Consider the following 18,111-nt stretch of genomic DNA (forward strand, 5'->3'; position numbering starts at 1 on the left):
ACAGCCCCCAGTAGGAGTGTGGCCTCTCCCTGCAAGGACCGCAACATGGGGAGATACCTGACTGAGTGCAGGAGAGCTTGTTCCGTGCGTGGTTAGCTTCTGAGCGAGTTTGGCGCCGCGTTTCCTGGGGCCGATGAGGAGCCCGGGCCTCTCCAAAGAGGCCGCGCTATGGGGCCAGAGTGCCAGTGGGGCTCATTTCGTCTAGCCCCAAATGCCTACTAATGCTCCCCCTCTTCCTTTGAGAACCAAGTTGGTCTTGTTTCTAGCCTTACATTCATTAGCAGGCAGGTGTGGCATTTAGAGATGTTGGTGCTTCTGTTCTGTTTTTTTTATAATTGCACTCACCTGGTGCTAATGGAATATTAAACCACAGGCTACATTTAGGCAGAAACGTGGCTGGGTTTTATATGCATGGTGGTGCTTTTCAGACACATTAATGAAGTTGTGCTTGGAGTCTGTCTTCAGGCCATCACGTCTGTCCCCTTAGAACATAATGTATATTTTAATTTTTTTAAGATTTTATTTATTTGAGCGCGAGAGCATAAGCAGCGGGAGCTGGGGAGGTAGAGGGAGAAGCAGGCTTCCCGCGGAGCAGGGAGCCCGATGCGGGCCTCGATCCCAGGACCCTGGGACCATGACCTGAGCCAAAGGCAGACGCTTAACGACGGAGCCACCCAGGCGCCCCCACAATAATAATATTATTTTAATAATTGACTAGGTTTGGTGTGCTGCCCGTACCCTGGGTAGGGCACAGGCACTGGGGGGCGGGGGCAGGAGAACAGGTGTTTCTGTAACGTTCAGGACACCTAGCATGGCACTAGGGATGGGCGCATGTCGGGGACACACCTGTCACTGCACCGACCCTGCCTGGGGTCCCCGGCAGAACGTCTCTGGGTTCACCCCGGGACTGACATCACTGCTTCTCTGGGGCCAGGGCTCGGGGTCAGAGCATCTTCTTCAATGAAGGGTGACGCCGGAACACAGCAATGGGAGCTGGCCGGCAAGCCAGAGCGTTGGGAGCGGTTTCCGAAGAGCGCGGTAACCTCCCGCTTTGGCCCATGTCATCCTCCCTTGCGTGTTCTTCTCTCCAGGCCATGCTCCTTGGTGACTCAGCAGGCAGTTTTCCTCCACGTGCCCTTCGCCTGGGCCCGTGAAGGACGCGCTGCCCTGCACTGGATGGCGGGCTGCACCGATACCGGAGCAGACGCGTCATTGACTAGGACAGAGCAGGAGCTCACAGACAATCTCACGTTGGCACTGTCCGTGTTCCTTGTCTGTGAGTTTGTCAGGAGCAGGGATCCTTCTGCAGAGGCCCCCGGCTCCTGATGGTGCTGCCGGCCCGGCCCACCACCACCGCCACTCTCAGCTCCCGGAGCACCGCCCACTTTCTGGCCGCACACATCGCTCCTGCTTGGCTTAGCGACACCGGGGCTGCAGAGAAGCCTTGGCCGGGGGCTCTGACCTCTCGGCACAACCGCCATCAGCCATCCGACCGGTCACTGTCAGCCGGGTGCGCACAGCAGGCTCATGTCAACGCTTGGCTCCTGCTTCAGGATCGGTGGCCACGTTTCCCGGCACAGTCACCTTGAGGTCATGGCAATGTCATTCCCTACCATGGGGATGGGGGCCTTGCAACTTCCTTACCGAACTTCCTTATCGAACTGCGCAGAGAGGTAGGCCCTGTCTGGGATGTGATCATTGGACTCTGAGCGTCAGGAAGGGTAAGTAGGTGAGGAGTGAGGTACTACTGTTACCCTCGCAAGTAGCATTTGCCTTACTGACTTACTAACTTTTTCATGGAAGATCATTTTTTTTTTCCATGAACAAAAAGACAGTCGCGACTCCAGATACGTTAACTTACACAGATCACCGGCCACACATTCCCTGTTTGCCACGTGTGAAAACTCATGAAAATCCATGATTTCACTGTCAAACATAATACTGTCTGAGAATTCGCCCCCCTCCCCAAATTTTGAGAGTAAAAATGTAATTCTGGTACAACTTTAGTATAGACTTCCTTCACCATTAAATGCCCCAGGTCAAACCAAATACACAATCCAAGTTCTTATTATGTAAAGCGAGTTTTAAATATTTAAAAGGAAAACAGGAAGCGTCTCAAGCAGTGAAACGCTGTCATCTCTTTGTTTTACCATCTACAAGATGCTAAATGTTGGTTGGACTATAATTTCTTGCTAATTAACACATTTGAAGTAGATGTCGTTGCTGCCAACTCATCCTTGCTGCCCTAGAACTTGGATGGCCCACCTTGTTTTCTGTAACTTCAGGGAAACCGTTGTTTGCGTGGCTATGGGATATGGTTTCTGTGTCCTCTCTGATTTACACTTATGTTTGAGACTAACATTAATTAAAGTGTCAAAATGGCTTTCATCTTTTATGTTGACTCTTTCGCCTTCAAAGTTTGGTTTCTCCAACATGCAGACTCTCATTTAGGCATTCATGGACTTGATTGCTTTAATTCCTTTTGTGCTGTGGTCTTTGAAGCTCTAATTAACAGAGGGCAGTGAGTTTAAGTGTGGCTCTTACATTCAAACAGAGTGGTGAGGCTTGCCGTTTGAAATATACTTCATCTTGATTACGTATTTGTGCTCTATACAATGGAATGCTAATTTTTAAATTTCCTTTTTGGCTGGCAAATGCCTTGCACAGAACACATTCAGAAACGGGGTCCAGAATGCCGGATGTGTATGGATCACTAGGCATGTATGTAAAGTATCCTTGTGTTCACATTTGAGATGACCACACCATGGAACAGTGTAGATTGGCCAGCACTTAGTTTCATCTCATTCAAGCTAACAGATTGCAAATCAAGTGTGTTCCTCCAGATTCTCCCTCCATAGATTTGTTAACCCAACACTCTGAAGACCTAAAGGCAAGTCCTAATGACCAGCTTCGTTTGCTCAGTGTCATCTGTGGAACAGATGGGTGCATACGTACTCAAGTGACTGTGCAGGGCGAGAATGTTCTAGCCCAGGGCAGTCCGGTGATGCAGATGCTCTGTAACTGTGCTCTCCGCACAGGGACCAGTAGCCGTGTGGGAGCGCCGGGCACTGGAAACTCTGCTGGTGTTACGCAGGAGCTGATTTTTAATTGATGTTTAGATATTGAGATATTTCAGAAGTTAGGTCATTTAAATGTGGCTGGTGGCTGTTCGGTTGGCCACGGCAGCCTTTCTCGTGCAGTACTGGGAGGCCGGGATGTGCCCGACTGACAGCCCTTTAGACTCAGGACTCTGGGAAGTTCCTTCTGAAAGGGTTTCCAAATGAGGTCAATTCAACCCCACATACATCTGGGAAGTACTGTTTTTGCACGCCTCTTCCCAGCCCCTTTATTCACCTCTAGGCAGGAAGAACTAATCCACCTGAGACAATTTCCTTTGGGCCTCACTACTTTTATTTAATGCAATTTTTACAGAAATCTTCCAAAACTGGATTCTATGCATGGCTCCTTCCAGCTTAAATCATGTAATTAACCTTTTCTTGATGGCACAAAGGTGTATGTTGGCACCAAATACACTCAAGAAGGAAGGCACTTTGCTGAGCTGCCTCTTTCCCTGGACCCCAGGTTTTTGAGGTGACTCTCCCCAACTGCTCTGATCTCCGGGACACAAGAAAACCCAAACTAACTTGGTAATTGGATTAGAAGACACAGGTATGTGTTAATCTAGGAAGCCACTGGAACAGCCACCAGGGATTTCCATCCTGGTTTACACACAGTAAAAGAAATCCATGACAGGCTTCTAAAACCAAAAGGATGTTCATGCCTGAACTCAATTAAAAAAAAAAATAGGTCTTCAGACACCTTAAGATATTAAGTTAAATAATCATTTCATTTTTATTTCAAAATTCTTATTTGATCACTTACATTTAAGTAAATTTTATGTGATTGTTTAGAAACCTTTCTCTGTTGGCAGAGAATTCAGTAGCATTCTCTTGTTAAATTAAATTTTCAATTTTCAGTTGTATTTAAGGTTTGCCTGATATGCATATAGAAAATGATAGATAACAATGCCTGTAATTAATAAGTATTAGCTCTGGTGAGTATATTCTAATTGTGTATTCATATACACAGAATTAAGACAATTATTATCCCCAAACTATCCAGCTGAATAATTGAATGGTTTTCTTGAATATGTATAATGATTTCTTTGTTTATTTTAATTTTTGACAGCAAATTAACATAATCAAATGATCATTTTAAATTCTTTCTTTACTATAGTCCCAAGCTTCTAATTCTAACTATAATGAGCCATTTAGGAATACACAATTCTACCCCACAAGATCGTAGGTACCAACAAATAATTGTCATAAGAGCAGACTGATGAATGAGTGAAAACACTGATTTACATCAGTTTTTCAAAAATTCTGTCTCAGCATTATTTTATTTACCTAAAATAGTTTATGTGCTGCAGTTTTGATTTACTGAAGGCTGACAGCTGATTCTTAATTTTTTAAATTATAAAATTCAAAAGCATTCAATTAACCAGGAATATAAATGTGATTTGTTCTGCTATAAATGTCCCATTCAAAATCCCATGGGGGACCATGTCATATGGATATAGGACCCCTCTAAGGGACAGTGGGTATGTTCAAGATGTATAGTAAATGCCTATCTTATACCTTAAAATACAAATCCCATCTTGAGTCCTATATACTAACATGTGAGAATAAGTCTGGTATCAGCGTGCCTGGAAGTTTTCATGTGTATTTCTAAATCTGTTTCTTTAACTTATAGAGTATTTATTATTCTCAAAACAGTAAGCATCATTTATTTCTGTTAAATCTGTGTGTTGGATTTATGGTGGGGCCATTGCAAGGGGAATCAATCATGTGGACAAGGGATAAGTATTTTCAGGGGCTTAAAAATGTATCTGTCTCTCCTTTCCCCCCATGCATGTATCTCCCTCCATGGAGATGTGGGTTGCTCAGATCCCAGGGGTGGGAAATCCTCAAACGTTCCACCAGAACTTGTCCTGGGCCCTTAGCTAGTCACCCGGCTGTCTCGAGGGGACCTACTACTCTGGATGGCAACCCCAGGTCTCCCGTGGACCGTCTCTGAGACTGAGGACACTGCCAACCCGCTTCTCCATCCTAGGATTTCCGGAAGATCAAATGCAGTGATTCATGTCCAAAGTAATACAGTGTTTGTACTTAGTAAGTGCTCATCAACTAACTGTTAGCTATTTCCAAGAAAACTTTGTATAAATAGACATCTTTATCATATTTGTTCAAGGACTTTTTTCCATTGGCGTTCAAGCACGAGAGAACACTTCGGGTGTGAGCAGGCTGCGTCTGGGTCTCTCAGCCCGCAGCGGCACCTGCTGGCCCGGCCGTGTGACTACAAATCATGTGCTAACAGAGGGACAGCATCCCCTCCCTCTCTCCAGTTGGCTGGTCAGTGCTGAGAAGGGCTTCGAACATCACTGTTACTCAGCTGAAACAGAGAAGAAAAATTTCCCATGCAAAGTTTTACTATTTAGGATGCAAAACTTGGGTGCTCTGCCAGAGGGCTGATCGGCCGGAGGGAAGGATTCATTTCCTATCGCTTGGCTTCCTCAGTTCTGTAAGGCAGAAACGTGGGGGTTCTGCAATGCTCCGGTCCCTTCTGAACTTCCTGTGAACTGAGGAAATGTCTCATTAGATGAGTAAGCAAATATCAGAAGGCCTCTTTCCCAAAAATGGTTTCACTATTTTCCATCCTGTAAGGAATTGAGAGATAATTGCAATTAATTTCCTCTTACTTGGTCTCGACCGCATCAGCTAACAGCCCTTCAAATAATTCGCGTCACGGAGTGGGAGTACATTCTAAAATTTCTCTTGCTGCCAGATGTATTTCATTTATTTTTATTTTTTTAGAAAACTTGGAACGGATCCTATTAAGAAGAAATTCTTGCTGAAACGGTAAATGGTTCTCTCACTTACATTTGCAATGGGCAAGGAAGAATAAAATCAGATCCAGCCATGAGAAATCAGACTGAGCTCAATACAGGGTCAGGGAAAGAGGGAAAGAATCATTATAACCAACAACTGGCGAGGACCGATGTCCCAGTTCTGCCACCTCATCCTGGCTGACCTTAGGAAGATGTTTAAACCCAGCTGAATCTGTTTTCTCATCTGGGAAATGGAAATCCAAATGTCATGTACCCGGCAAGGTTGTCTGCAGCTTAGGTAGGGAATAAAGTATAAAGCGCAGACCCCATGCCACCCAGTCGTGGCTGTTTGCACACGCACTCCTGGGAGAACCGTAGACAGAGAGACCTCATGAACATACGTGTGGTGACTGGGTCCCGATGAGGGGCTCCGCCCAGTCCGCGGTTGCTGTGAGCTTGTATTACTTCTGCTCACTGACGGTGGACGCAGGGGTGGTTCTACGTGGCCAACACCGTAGTCGCTGCCCTTGCTGGGCGCTTGCCTCTGCCCTTCCCTCTCTGGGCTTTATCTCCCATCCCCACGACAACAGATCCCGAGCATGTAACTTTTACAGATGAGCAGACTGAGGCTGAGATCATTTAATTTGTCCAAGACCCCAGTTACCTCACTTTATGCCGGAAGCAAGGAAGAGTCAGTTCACCTCTACTAGAACCAGAATGGAAATATAGAGAATTTCCTTTTCTAGAAATTTTCAGCCACTGTGGTTTTAGGATATCCAACCAGGAGCATCAGTGTTCTGGAAGGTGCACTGTCATAATACGTCAAGGTATTAAACCACTAAAATGTATCAGAGTAAGTGCATGAACATTAAAGCATATCTTTTTTTTCCATCTGGGGGAAGAAAGAGCGGTAGAACATCCATTTGATATTTTCCCCAAAATGTAAATAACTTGAAGAGAACTCTATGACACTTAAAAAGAAACGAGATGGTATCCCTAGAAAACTATTATAATCAATTTATCCCCTGAACGAGAGCCTCCAGACCACTAGGGGAGAATCAATCAAACTCAGAGTATCTTTTAAAGGAGCCAAGTTTTCTCAGTAATTCCTGACCCACTGATTCCAAACCCCCATTCCCCTGGGCGCTGTGTCCCGTATCAAGCTCGGTGAGTCCCCGCAGAGCAACCCGCAGGCTCGGCACGGACCCACTGCATCCTCCCCCACATCGCCCGCTCTGTCCAGCCTCCAAAACTCAGCCCAAGCCCGTCTCCTCCAGAGAGCCTCCCTTTCAGCCCTGGGTCATTCTCTCCCTGGGCTTTCGTGAGGCTCCAATGTAGACTTTAGTCCTTCTGCCCTTCTCTTCAATTTGATTATGAGCAATTGGATGGAGCCAGTGTCTTGGGCTCAAGACGAATGTTTACTGGAACCAGAGAATCTTACAATGTGATGGCAACCACGGACGGGGAGGCAGGTGACCTTGGTACCCACACGGAGGAAATGCAAGGTCTCTGCAGTCCCTTTGGTGGCAGCTTTTGGGGTGTCCCTAGTCACGGCATTCCTAGCAACACCTCCAGTTGACTCTGTATTGTTATAAAATTTCCTCCATGGTTTGGCGTTGAAAATTAATGATTACATTGCAGGCAGTTGAATTCTGTAAGCAAAGGAAAAGCATGTATTTGGACATTCTTCCTACAATGTTTAGTAGGAGACCAGAGCTGCCCAAAGAAACACTTCGGTATCCGGGCTTTGCTGACATGCAGAAGAACATCACTCTTCCAGACAAGAGTATCTTTTACCGAAGCCGATCAGTAGCTTCTCTGAGTGCCCGGAAACTGGCCCCACCGTTTGCTGGTCTGGACAGACCACACTGATGTCAAACCACACTCCCACTTGAGTGGTTATTAAACCGTCTGCTTGGCGCACGGACACAGCGTGAAGACAGCATCGACTCTCTCACCTCCCTGGAAAAAGTCACTCGGCCACACCCTCCCCAGCTTGACTGAAGTCCATTGTCCTTGATGTATGCTGAGCATTGCCCAGTTTTAATCAATTTCTCAAGAAACTACATTGTTCCGCTGCATTTTTACAACGAAGCCAATTTAAGAATTCGTATTATCACCCTGTAGCAAATGCACTGGAAGGCAAGAAGACGTGATGCTGGATTTTCCTGTGATCGCCGAGATAAATTGTAACACCGAGATAAATTGTAACACTCTGTAATTTTGTTTGTATGTACAAGATACCCGTTCAGGAAGTTTCCTTGTACTAAATACATTTGGGAGATTTACCTCTGTGCCCCGGGGTGAGAGGGGCAATGTTTGCGGACAGCCGTGAAGGGGTGACCCAGCTGGAACTGGAGTCCAGGAGGATCGGTCTGCTCTGCCCGCCCTCCAGGTGTCCCAGTCCTTGAGACACACACGCTGTCCTTCACTGCTCAGTGGACACAGCCGGAGGGCGCGGCCAGTTTGGTATTTCCCTGAGCACCTTTCCACTCATCTCCACAGGGCGAAGAGCAATACAACCGTGTTAAGGCAGAAGTAACTTCTTAATCTCTCTTCCCGAATTTCTCGGCTGCCCTTCATTGTCACCCAGCCCCTTCCGAGACCTGACGTCTCTGCAGAAGCAGTATTTCCTCCCGGGAGCTGCCTGTGCCGCGTGCGTGCCACGGGGAGCACGCTAGGCGGCCGTGCTTACCTGCTGGTGGCTCCACAGCGTCCGAAGACGGCGTCAGAGATCGAGGTTCTCCTTGCAGGAAAGGAACGGCGCCGAACGGGTTAGCATCGAAACAAGCACCTAGCTTCTGTGTGGCCATATGAAGTCCTCCCTCAGCGAGCTCTCGTCACACGTTTCCCCGGCCAGTCCCCTTACCCGTGTGTATATGTTGCACTTCGTACCTTGATACATCAACACTGTGAAGTAGAGTTAAGAAAAGCTGAGTAAGAAACAAGGTTTCCAGTAGGCCACCATTGTCAAGGAGAGAAATATACTCTGCACAGTAATCTCCACCCAGACTGAGAAAAAGAGGGAATCGCCAAAGCTGATAACCAAACAGACGGACATGACAAGTTGTGAGAGGACAGTCTACCCACACGCGTGTCCCTTCATGTCACAGAGGAGCCCAGGAGTCCCGCCCAGAAGGATGAAACGATTCGCCTGACCCGAGTTTCCAGCCTCAGCACTATTACATTCCGAGCTGGGTAGCCCTTCCGGTCAGGGGCTGTGCTGTGCCCTGGACAGGGTTTGGCAGCTCCTCTGGCCTCTTCCTTCTAGAAGCCAGTGGCACCCTGCCCCCCTCCGGTTGTGACGGCAGCAAGAATGTCCTCCAGCCCCTGCCAGGGGCCCCCTGGGAGAGAGAGGAGGTGCGACCACCCCAGCAGAGCACCACTGGTAACCCACGGACGTCTCTGACGTGAGGGTCTAAGAGTCCCCAGAGCAGAATCCCCAGGGTGGGGCTCCTTGCTCACCGCGCAGCTGGGGTCCATGTGGAGTGCTGCCCGCTAGCTGTCGCCAAACACACCGATGATGGATGGGACTGGGAACGGGGCTAGACTCCCGCCTCCGGGTATTTCTGCTGCACCTCAGTTCCACTCAGACCGACAGACGAGCACAGCCGGGCAGCCGGGGCCCTCTGCAGCCTGGATCCACTAATGCCCCGGGTCCGGGTCCGGGTCTGGCTGGGTGTTGGGCTGGAGTGCACTTGCCAACGCAGGACGGCATGCTTCCTCGAGGAGAGTGGCTCCCCCTGGCCTCCAGAGCGAGCTGTGAGGTGTCCGGGCGCAGAGCAAGCATCAGCTGCTCAGACCTCAGGCCTCGTGGCTGGGCTCCCCCACGGGCTTCCTCCGGGAGCCTCGGCTTTCAGCAGCTCTGACAGAGTCCGATCTGAGCCATGGGTCTGCCTGCGGCATCCGTTAGAAAAGGACCGAGCCCTGTGGAGGTGGCTGATGAAACAGCTGGTCTAGCTGCTCCTGACTCCATTTCCTCTGGGAACAAGGTCCTGCCCTGAAGGCCAGTGTATCGACATTTTGTTGTGCTGCCCACTCAGACCTCTGCCCCTCTCCACTTGCACCGAAAACCTGGCCCGGGGCCACTTTCTGGAGCCCTTCTCCCAAATGCTGCCCACCGACTGACGTGTGAGTACAGTCCTCAGACCCCATGCTCCTCGGGCAGGAGTCCTGCTTTCTCGCCTCTCGTCTACCAGTGGCGGCTGGGTGTCCGCCTGTCCCTCTGGTCTCTGTGGTCTTTGTGATGCACCGCCCTCATCCCCGACACGCCCGGTCCCAGCCCAGGCTTCTCTCCGGAAGCTCCTGACATTCAGGCACCCCCTCTCTCCCCGAGTCAGCAGAGAGTCCGTGTCGACTCTGGGTCAGCAGCGTATTTCCAACCCCTGAAAAAGTTCTAGAGATTCTGCCTCTCACAGCTTCACTCTTTCCAGATGTTCAAAATTATTTCCAACCAAATCCTGCTGTACCCTGGAGTCTTATTCATATCAGAGCCTAAGAATAGTTCCCCTTCGTGCACCTGTACAGTATGTTTAAATTAAGCTTACAGATGGCATGCATAAGTTATTTTACTTTATGTTATTATTTGAGAAGCACAAACATATTTGTAGATTTTTTCTATGGCCAAAAATAAGCTTCCTGAGGAATGTGGGTTTTCTGTGGTTTGCATTTTACTTCTTTTACAGCAGTTCCCCTCTTCTGAAATTGCGTGGACCCTGGTGATTGGGGTGGAGTCCCCATGGAACCTTGGCCATGTCGTAAAGCTACGGGATTTTCCATAAGCTCATCCTGCCCTAGATGTGTGCCCAGCACTATGCTGGGCATCAAGGGAACGCATATCTCCCCAGCATGAAAGAGGTCAGAGTCTGGTGAATACCCCTCCCCCCAAACAGAGGCTGCCATGGATGTAGGCATGGGGCCGGGAGGGCGGAGGGGGGCATTTCCTGGCCCGAGAGTCAGGGGACACATAAGGAAGACCTCTCGTTTCAGACGCTTGTAGAAACAACAGGCAGGAGGCAAGGGCCTGCAGGGCACGACGTGGGGGGCCCACAGCGATGTCTGTGGGAGTGTCCGTGTGGCCGCTGGGCGTGGGTGGTCCAGTGGAGTGACGGACTAGAGAGGATGGTGCCGAACGAGGCCAGGAACGGCCAAGAAGAGGCACAACGAGGCACTCGGGACTCGGCACCGCAGGAGCGGAGCCGGTTCATAGACATCATTGCTGGAGCTCGGACTGCACTGACTTGGGGCCCGGGAGGATCGTTGTCCTGTCTGGAAGACGAGCCCAAGGGGCGCCCTTGCACAAGACGGGCCACAGAGGGGGCCGAGTGCGGAGCGGGAGACCGGGCTGCGGAGGAGAAGCGATGCCCCACACCCAGGAGGGTGTGGGCGGTCAGTAGGAGCGTGGAGTCATTCCCTGACAGCTCTGGAGCTATAGGAAGGGGGCCTGTCACGGAAGGTGGAGAAATAGAATGAAGTCACCCAACAGTGAAGGTAGGGGGAGCAACCATTTCAAGAAAGAAATGGGGCTCAACACAGTCACAAACTTGGGGAGTTGAAAAATGGGCCTTTGGATTCCGTGCTTGGAGGCCCTTGGGCAGAGCCGACTGTGGGCCAGGGGGCACACCTCTGTGGATCCCTACGGGTCCAGGACCGAGGTCGGCAGGGTCCCTGAGGGTGGGCTTAAGAGGCGGGTGGTGCGTAGGGAAGGAGGTGGGGTCCAGCAGAGCACGGGGTCTGGTGGCTTCTGAGGTTTAGTGCAAGGGAAGGTGTGGGAGCCAGTGAGGAGGAGAAGGAACAGGGAGTGCAGTGGCTGGAGGGAGTGTCTCAGAGGCAAGAAGACCCAAGCACAGCAAGGGGCCCAGGTGAGCACATTTGTGGTTCTCTGAAACCAGACGGACACAAAGGCCTTCTTACACCCCCCGAACTGCTTCAGCCGCTTTGACAGCAAGGGCAGCACAGCTCAGGGGTGAGGGTGTCCAGCCGCCCTGGCAAAGGCAGGGATTCATGCAGAGGCGACGTGGGGTTGGAGGGTGGTGCCCAGGACGCAAGATGAGGGGGAGACCCTGGGAGGGCGGAACGGTGCCCCTCAGCAGAGAGAAGGCCAGCGAGCAGCATGGCTGTGGGCCCCCAGCAGCCTCTGCCCAGGAGGCCTGCCCACGTGTCCTTAAAGCGGTGGTAAGTGTGTCTGAGCTTGGGAACCTGCTATGCACATCGCTGAATCTCTGAATCTCCTAGAATAATGCCTTGAACATGGTCCGTGTTCAGTCATTTTCCTTTAGAGGTTGATCAACATTGGGGGAAAAAATCTTTAAAGTAAGAAAGGTGATTTCTGATGTTCCTCTCATGCAGACAGAGTTCGAAGCCTGCGCTTCCAGTAACTGCCCCCCTCCGTCTGTTTTCCACCTTCCCAAGTCTCTTCCGATGCATTCATTTAAAAATGTATCCACGGCGTAAATCTTCATGTGCAGTTTTTATGCCTTCAAACCCAGATCATCCTGACACGACAAACTCATTTTGTTCTGTCACTTGCTGATTTTTATTTGGAATGACACTTGAGGTTTTACTTATTAGGAGAACCTATTGACCCAGGTCACACCGTCACTGAGGGAGATCGCAGGAAACAGGCAAGCGCGTTAAAATCCCCAGGAGCAGAAGAGCGGAAACGACGTCGATGAACAGCTTCCTGTGCGTCTAACCTTTTTTCATACACAGGTTCTCCTTATAAAGATATTCCACCTTTACCTGGATAGAGCTGAGTAGGTCCTGCTTTACCGCGGTGCGACAAAATGAGCATCGCCCGTGACGTTACCCTGCATGAAAATGGGGTCGTGGCTGCTATCTGTCCCGCCGAGTCCGTAGTTACTCAGTGGTCACTGTTGCGGCATTTGGGGCGCTTTCTAATTCCCCACTCTTGTGAGTATATCTGCGTGGACCGTCTCTGAGCGCAGGGGTGCCCCAGAGTTTGCCTTATCTTCTCAGGCCCCACATTCTGCAAAGGCTCGTGGGTCATGGGCAGTGAAGGGTGGACCAGGTTTCCAGGGAGAGGAGGATGCTTCCGCTGATGGCACGTTGACTTTCCTTACAGCCGTCTCCTATGCGAATTACAAGAAAACGCCGCCGCCCGTCCCCCCACGCACCACCTCCAAGCCTCTGATCTCGGTGACCGCACAGAGCAGCACAGAATCCACACAGGATGCCTACCAGGACAGCCGCACGCAGCGGGCGTCCCCGTGGCCCCAGGATAGCCGCGGCCTCTACAACTCCACGGACAGCCTGGACAGCAACAAGGCCATGAGCCTTGCCCTGGAGACGGCCGCGGCCCAGCGCCTTGCCTCCGACAGCCAGAGCAGCTCCGTGCGGACCAGCGACAAGGCCGTCCTGGTGTCCAAGGCCGAGGACTTCCTCAAGAGCCGGCGCTCCTCCATCGGGATCCAGGTAGCCTCCCTGTGCCCCGCGGCCATGCCGCCTGCCCCCGGGCTCCGCAAATAGCATAGACTGAGACGCAGCGACCCTGCGGCCCGGGGTCCTTAGCAGGGAGAGGCGAGAGCGAGGTCTCAGCTGCGGGGCCAGCCGGCAAGTCAACAGCCGGGGGACCGCCCCAGGGCATCTCGGGTCCCCATCTCACGCCTGCCCCTGCCACCCAGACACCCCCACCCCAGGGCACTTTCTAGGGGCCACCTGCTGCTTACCGAGTGTGGAGACAGCTTGTTTTGATACTTCGGAAGGATGGTTTCTTGGTTGAAACCCAGTTTTTCAAAAGCCTTTCAGTCTTGTGCCCCAACAGCGGAGTGGGGGGGAAAGGGCATTGGGAATGTAGCGGTAGAAGTTGAAAAGGCCTCTTTGGTGCAAAACTGAGGCGTGCTCACAGCTGCTCAGGCCAGGACTGCAAGAAGGCACTTCTTTCACCGGCCACAGGGCACTCTGGGTGTTTAGTTGTGGTGGTAGAGCCGGGCCCCGTGGTTTCAGACCACCGCGGGCTGACCCACACCCGCTGAGGCCCCAGACTTCTCCCCGAGACACAGACTTGATGTCTTGGGGCGGCCCCTCACTGCGTCCGGCTAGCCCACTCCCCAGCCCCAGCACGGCATGGGATACGCCTCATGCTGACAACGTCTTGCCTCGGCCGCTATCCCCTATGAGATCGCGTAGCACAGCAAGGCAGTGTCCTTGCCGAGTCCTTTGCAAGCATGGTCCACTCTTGCTTCCTGTCACCCCTCCACTCGGCCTGTGTCCAGCCGGAAGTCCCAAAATCAGAAGGCTTCGTGGCCAGGGAAGAGGGTGAGCGGAGCTCTGCCTGAGAGCCACGCATGCTCGGTGCTGGCGTGAAGGGGCTCGACGTCCTGGGCATCCTGGGGACATGGGAGAGCAGGCTGGGGCGACTGCCCGCTTGACTAGGTCCTCTGAACCAGGTCTCCACACTGTGGCTTCGTTGTTTTGTTTAGGATTCTGAATTCCCAGAGCATCAGCCATACCCAAGGTCAGATGTAAGTACCAAAATATACTCCAAAGCCAAGTACGCATGAATTTTTATTTTATCTCCCTTTTTTGGATTATTCATACAACTGCTCTGTCACCTCTCTCTGTCCTGATTCTATATGCCAGGCACTATGCTAGGTGCCCCCATATTACTGCAGGGAACCCTCATGTCCCCCAATGATGTGTAATTAGCCCCACTTTGATGAGGACCAAGATGGGGCTCAAATAGGGACGTAAGTCGCTGCGGCCAACAGGCTTGCCGGGGCCGTAGCGCTAGTCTGTGGGAGGCCAGGGTTCAGACGCCGGTCCCTCTGGCTCCAAAGTCATGTCTCCAGAGAAGATGTGCGGGGTACGCAAGTTAACAAGGCTGACTGCACATTCCAGGTGCTCGTGTACCCTCTGGCCTCTCCCCTGCAACCTGACACAGGCTCCCTCTTGGCTGCCCCCACCAGCCCGGGCAGGATGAGGCTGGGGGTGTCATCTTCTGGCTTTATCTGAGCAGAACAGGCCTGGAGCAGCGGGTCATCAGCGGGTCGGGGGCGCCACCCCTCCTCCCTGCACTTCATCGCCCAGAAGCCCCGACACCTGTCCTTGTCCCCTGGCCCTTTCTGCTTCCAGCAACCACGCCTTTCCTCCGTGGGAATGTCCTTCCTCCCCTGCCCTCCGCTCCCTGTGGCTCACGCGTTGACCCCTCCCCGGAAGCCTTTCTGGCACTGCCCCCCACACCGCGTGTCTGTGAAGGCCCAGCTGCCCCCCGCCTCTTCACCACCCAGCGCCTAGCACAGTGCCTGGCACATAGCAAGTGCTCGGTCAATGTTGGATAAGTGGGTGCGCGGGTGACGGTGGGTGAGTGTTCCATGAACACCAGTGTGAGTGCACGTGTGCAAAGGGTCCGCTGTCTTCCGTGGCAGTAAGGGAATGCACAACATCATGTGAGCGTATACCCTTGCCATTATCAGACTGACGTGGATTGAAGAGCCAATAGAAAACATGGCCAGAGAAGCTCAAGTATTAGAATAAATACGAGTCAAAGAGATGAAACGCGGCCGAGCGTAGGGAGCCAACTCACAGCGAAGCACGAAGAACCAGAGTGAGGGAGACTCCCCCTGGACATGTAGAGGCCCTGGAGGACTGGCTGTGAAGGCATGACTCAGAAATAACACTGAGAAGCAGGCTCGTGGACATTGCCGTGTCTCGGGCTCTCCAGCACGTGCTCCTTTTAACCTCGTTGTAACCCTAGGGGCCAGTCATTATCCAGGTTACCAATGGGGAAACTGAGGCTCGGGGATAAGTGACTTGCCTAGAGGGTCACAGCCGTGACACTCACAGCCAGGACAGAGGGCGGCTTTGTTGCAAAGCCTGCAGGGCACCTGCTTCCCAGAGGACACGGGGGGGCGGGGAGGGGAAGGGTCGGTGCGGGGCCCGTCCCCTGAGCTGCGTGGCAAGAAGCGACCTGCCCCAGTTTGTCTGTCCTGTAGCTTGTAGGGAGAGCGGCTAGCACACTGCACACTCAGCCAGCGCTCACGGGGCTCTGCCAGCTGACCGACCGCTGCCCGCTCTCGGGCGCTCCTGTCTAGTGCAGACGGCAGAGGATCGAGATCGCATTTCCCACCCGTTTCTGCGGCTCTGGGGGTGCAGTTCCAGGCCCTGCCGCACGGGCTGGCCCGGTGACGAGAGCCCACGGCGCCCCCCCCTCACGTTTCCTCATTCAATGCTGCTGTGCACCTCTTTCCTCTGTGTTCCCGTTCCGTGTGTCCGTGGTGCATGTGTCCCTGCAGAGCTTCTCCTTTTCTTGTGCGTGTGTCTGTCTGTGAGAGTCCGTTGGAAGTGTCTCCCGTTCCCGGACACTGCAGTTTGGATTAACATGCGGGGGTTCCTCGAGCCCACCTGCCTCGGTTGCCCCGTCTTTAAAGTGGGAGCAATTACTGCTCCTCCGTCACCTTCGCCGGGTTGGGAGGATGAACAGCGCAACTCTCCCATAGGCCTCTTCTTATTCGGCCAAGTGCCCAGCTGAGAGCACGCCAGTTTGCCTGCTAAGGCGGGTTTCTCCCTCCCCGGCCTGAGCTGTTTGGCGTTCAGGCAAGCCTCCCACCACCTGCTCTTGGAAGTGCGGGTGCTGCTTTGGGCATCTCTCAGCAGCAAGGCTGGTAGACTGCATCTCACTCCTGGACTTATGACAGGTCCCCAAAGGAAATACGGCAACCGTGCCCTGAGGCAGCGTACCTGCCCAGCTATGTGCTCAGTTTTGAAGGCAGAGCATAAAAGATCTGGATTTAGGCAGCAGAGACGTGCGGTCGGAGCTGCAGCCGATGCTGGTGGTAATGGCTCCCTGTCTGGGTGCTTCTCTCGGGTCTGGGAAGCAGGGGCTCAGACTGCAGCTGATCAGCTTTGACTTCCCACAAACACCTACCATGCAGGAGATGGGGACCCGGGCACACAGGGGCCGCCTCTTGTCCAACTCACACGACCCAACATGCACGTGCTCACACACAGGTGCATGCACACTCACACTCATGCACACACTCCCGTGCAGTCATGCTTACATTTCTGCGCAAACATGTATGCACACTCAACACACACGTGCACCTGTGTGCTCACACCTGCACATGTGTATTCACACTTGTGTGCACACTCATGCAGATACATGCATGCTGGTCACTCACGTGTGTGTGCACAATCACACTCACACAGTTGCAAACATGTTCATGCATGTACATGTGTGTGCACAACTAATGTGTGCAGTTTTACCCACATAAGTACACAGATGTGCTCACACCCATGAACATGTGTGCACACTCCTGCATGTGTGCACACATGTACTCACCTATGCGCCTGCTCTTGCAAACCCAGTCATTCACATTGACATGTGCACACTGCCCTAATGCATGCAGTCACACACGTATAGACTCACACATTCACTTACATGTACACACTTGTGTGTACAGTCCCACATGCACACACTTGTGCACATGCATGTAAACACACACACATACACACATGCATACACACACCAGCCACACCAAGCTACTTGTTTTGTAAACAGACCATATTTAGAAATGTCCCCCTTCCCACTTACCATCATGGCATGTGGCTCGGCTTACAAGCTCCTCCATTTTACAGGGAGAGCTGGTGCGGGGCTCCAGGCTCCACAGACCCCAGACGCTCTTGCGATGGCACCCACCACTCACAGCAGTGACTGGGGAAATGTCTGTCCCCTTTCATCAGGGAGCCCTGCAAACACATTTGCTTCAAAAAGATCTCACTTAGCATTAGTGATTCTGTTAATACATCTTTCTTCTCAATGCCTAGAACATGGCAGGTCTTGTAAAAATGAATATATGCCTTCATTCCTCAAAACTTTCAAGATCCCTTGAATTTTCAGCCAGATTCTCCTCTTGGGAAGAGATTCCTTTGATTTCCTTTCCACTGTGCAAAGCAGTAATTCCTTTCCTTTGTCTTGAATTTGACTTTTTTCCTATCCATGTAAGGGTCTCCACTCCCAGGATTTCTGAAATTGTTAAGTATTTAGCTCACCCAAGCCATATATGATTTTATCATCAGCCTTCACCTTCTGAAAACAGAAATAACATCATTTTTTCTTAGGAAAGCTTCATGTGACAAGTGCTGTAGCTCTGTGAGATCCTTCACATTCAGTATCCATCTCATCACACACCTGACCGTCTTCCCAGTTGAGGTGAAGGACAGAGCGTCAATATTTGCTATGGACAAGCTTATCTGAGTCTGGCTTC

At 51.8% G+C, this 18,111-nt stretch overlaps 1 protein-coding gene across 1 annotated transcript in view; it reads left to right on the forward strand.

The window, feature by feature from the left end:
* Positions 1-18,111, forward strand: part of DLGAP2 (DLG associated protein 2) — a 166,107-nt gene that overhangs the window by 117,739 nt on the left and 30,257 nt on the right. The window contains exons 6-7 of the mRNA XM_028099726.2: positions 12,972-13,321; positions 14,329-14,370. Coding sequence (XP_027955527.2) covers positions 12,972-13,321; positions 14,329-14,370 — 392 coding nt within the window. The remainder of the gene's footprint in view (positions 1-12,971; positions 13,322-14,328; positions 14,371-18,111) is intronic.

The sequence above is a fragment of the Eumetopias jubatus genome, unplaced genomic scaffold, assembly GCF_037043125.1.
Source record: "Eumetopias jubatus isolate StellerSeaLion01/CBP00866 unplaced genomic scaffold, mEumJub1_p1.0 scaffold_2, whole genome shotgun sequence".
NCBI classification, from domain to species: Eukaryota; Metazoa; Chordata; class Mammalia; order Carnivora; family Otariidae; genus Eumetopias; species Eumetopias jubatus.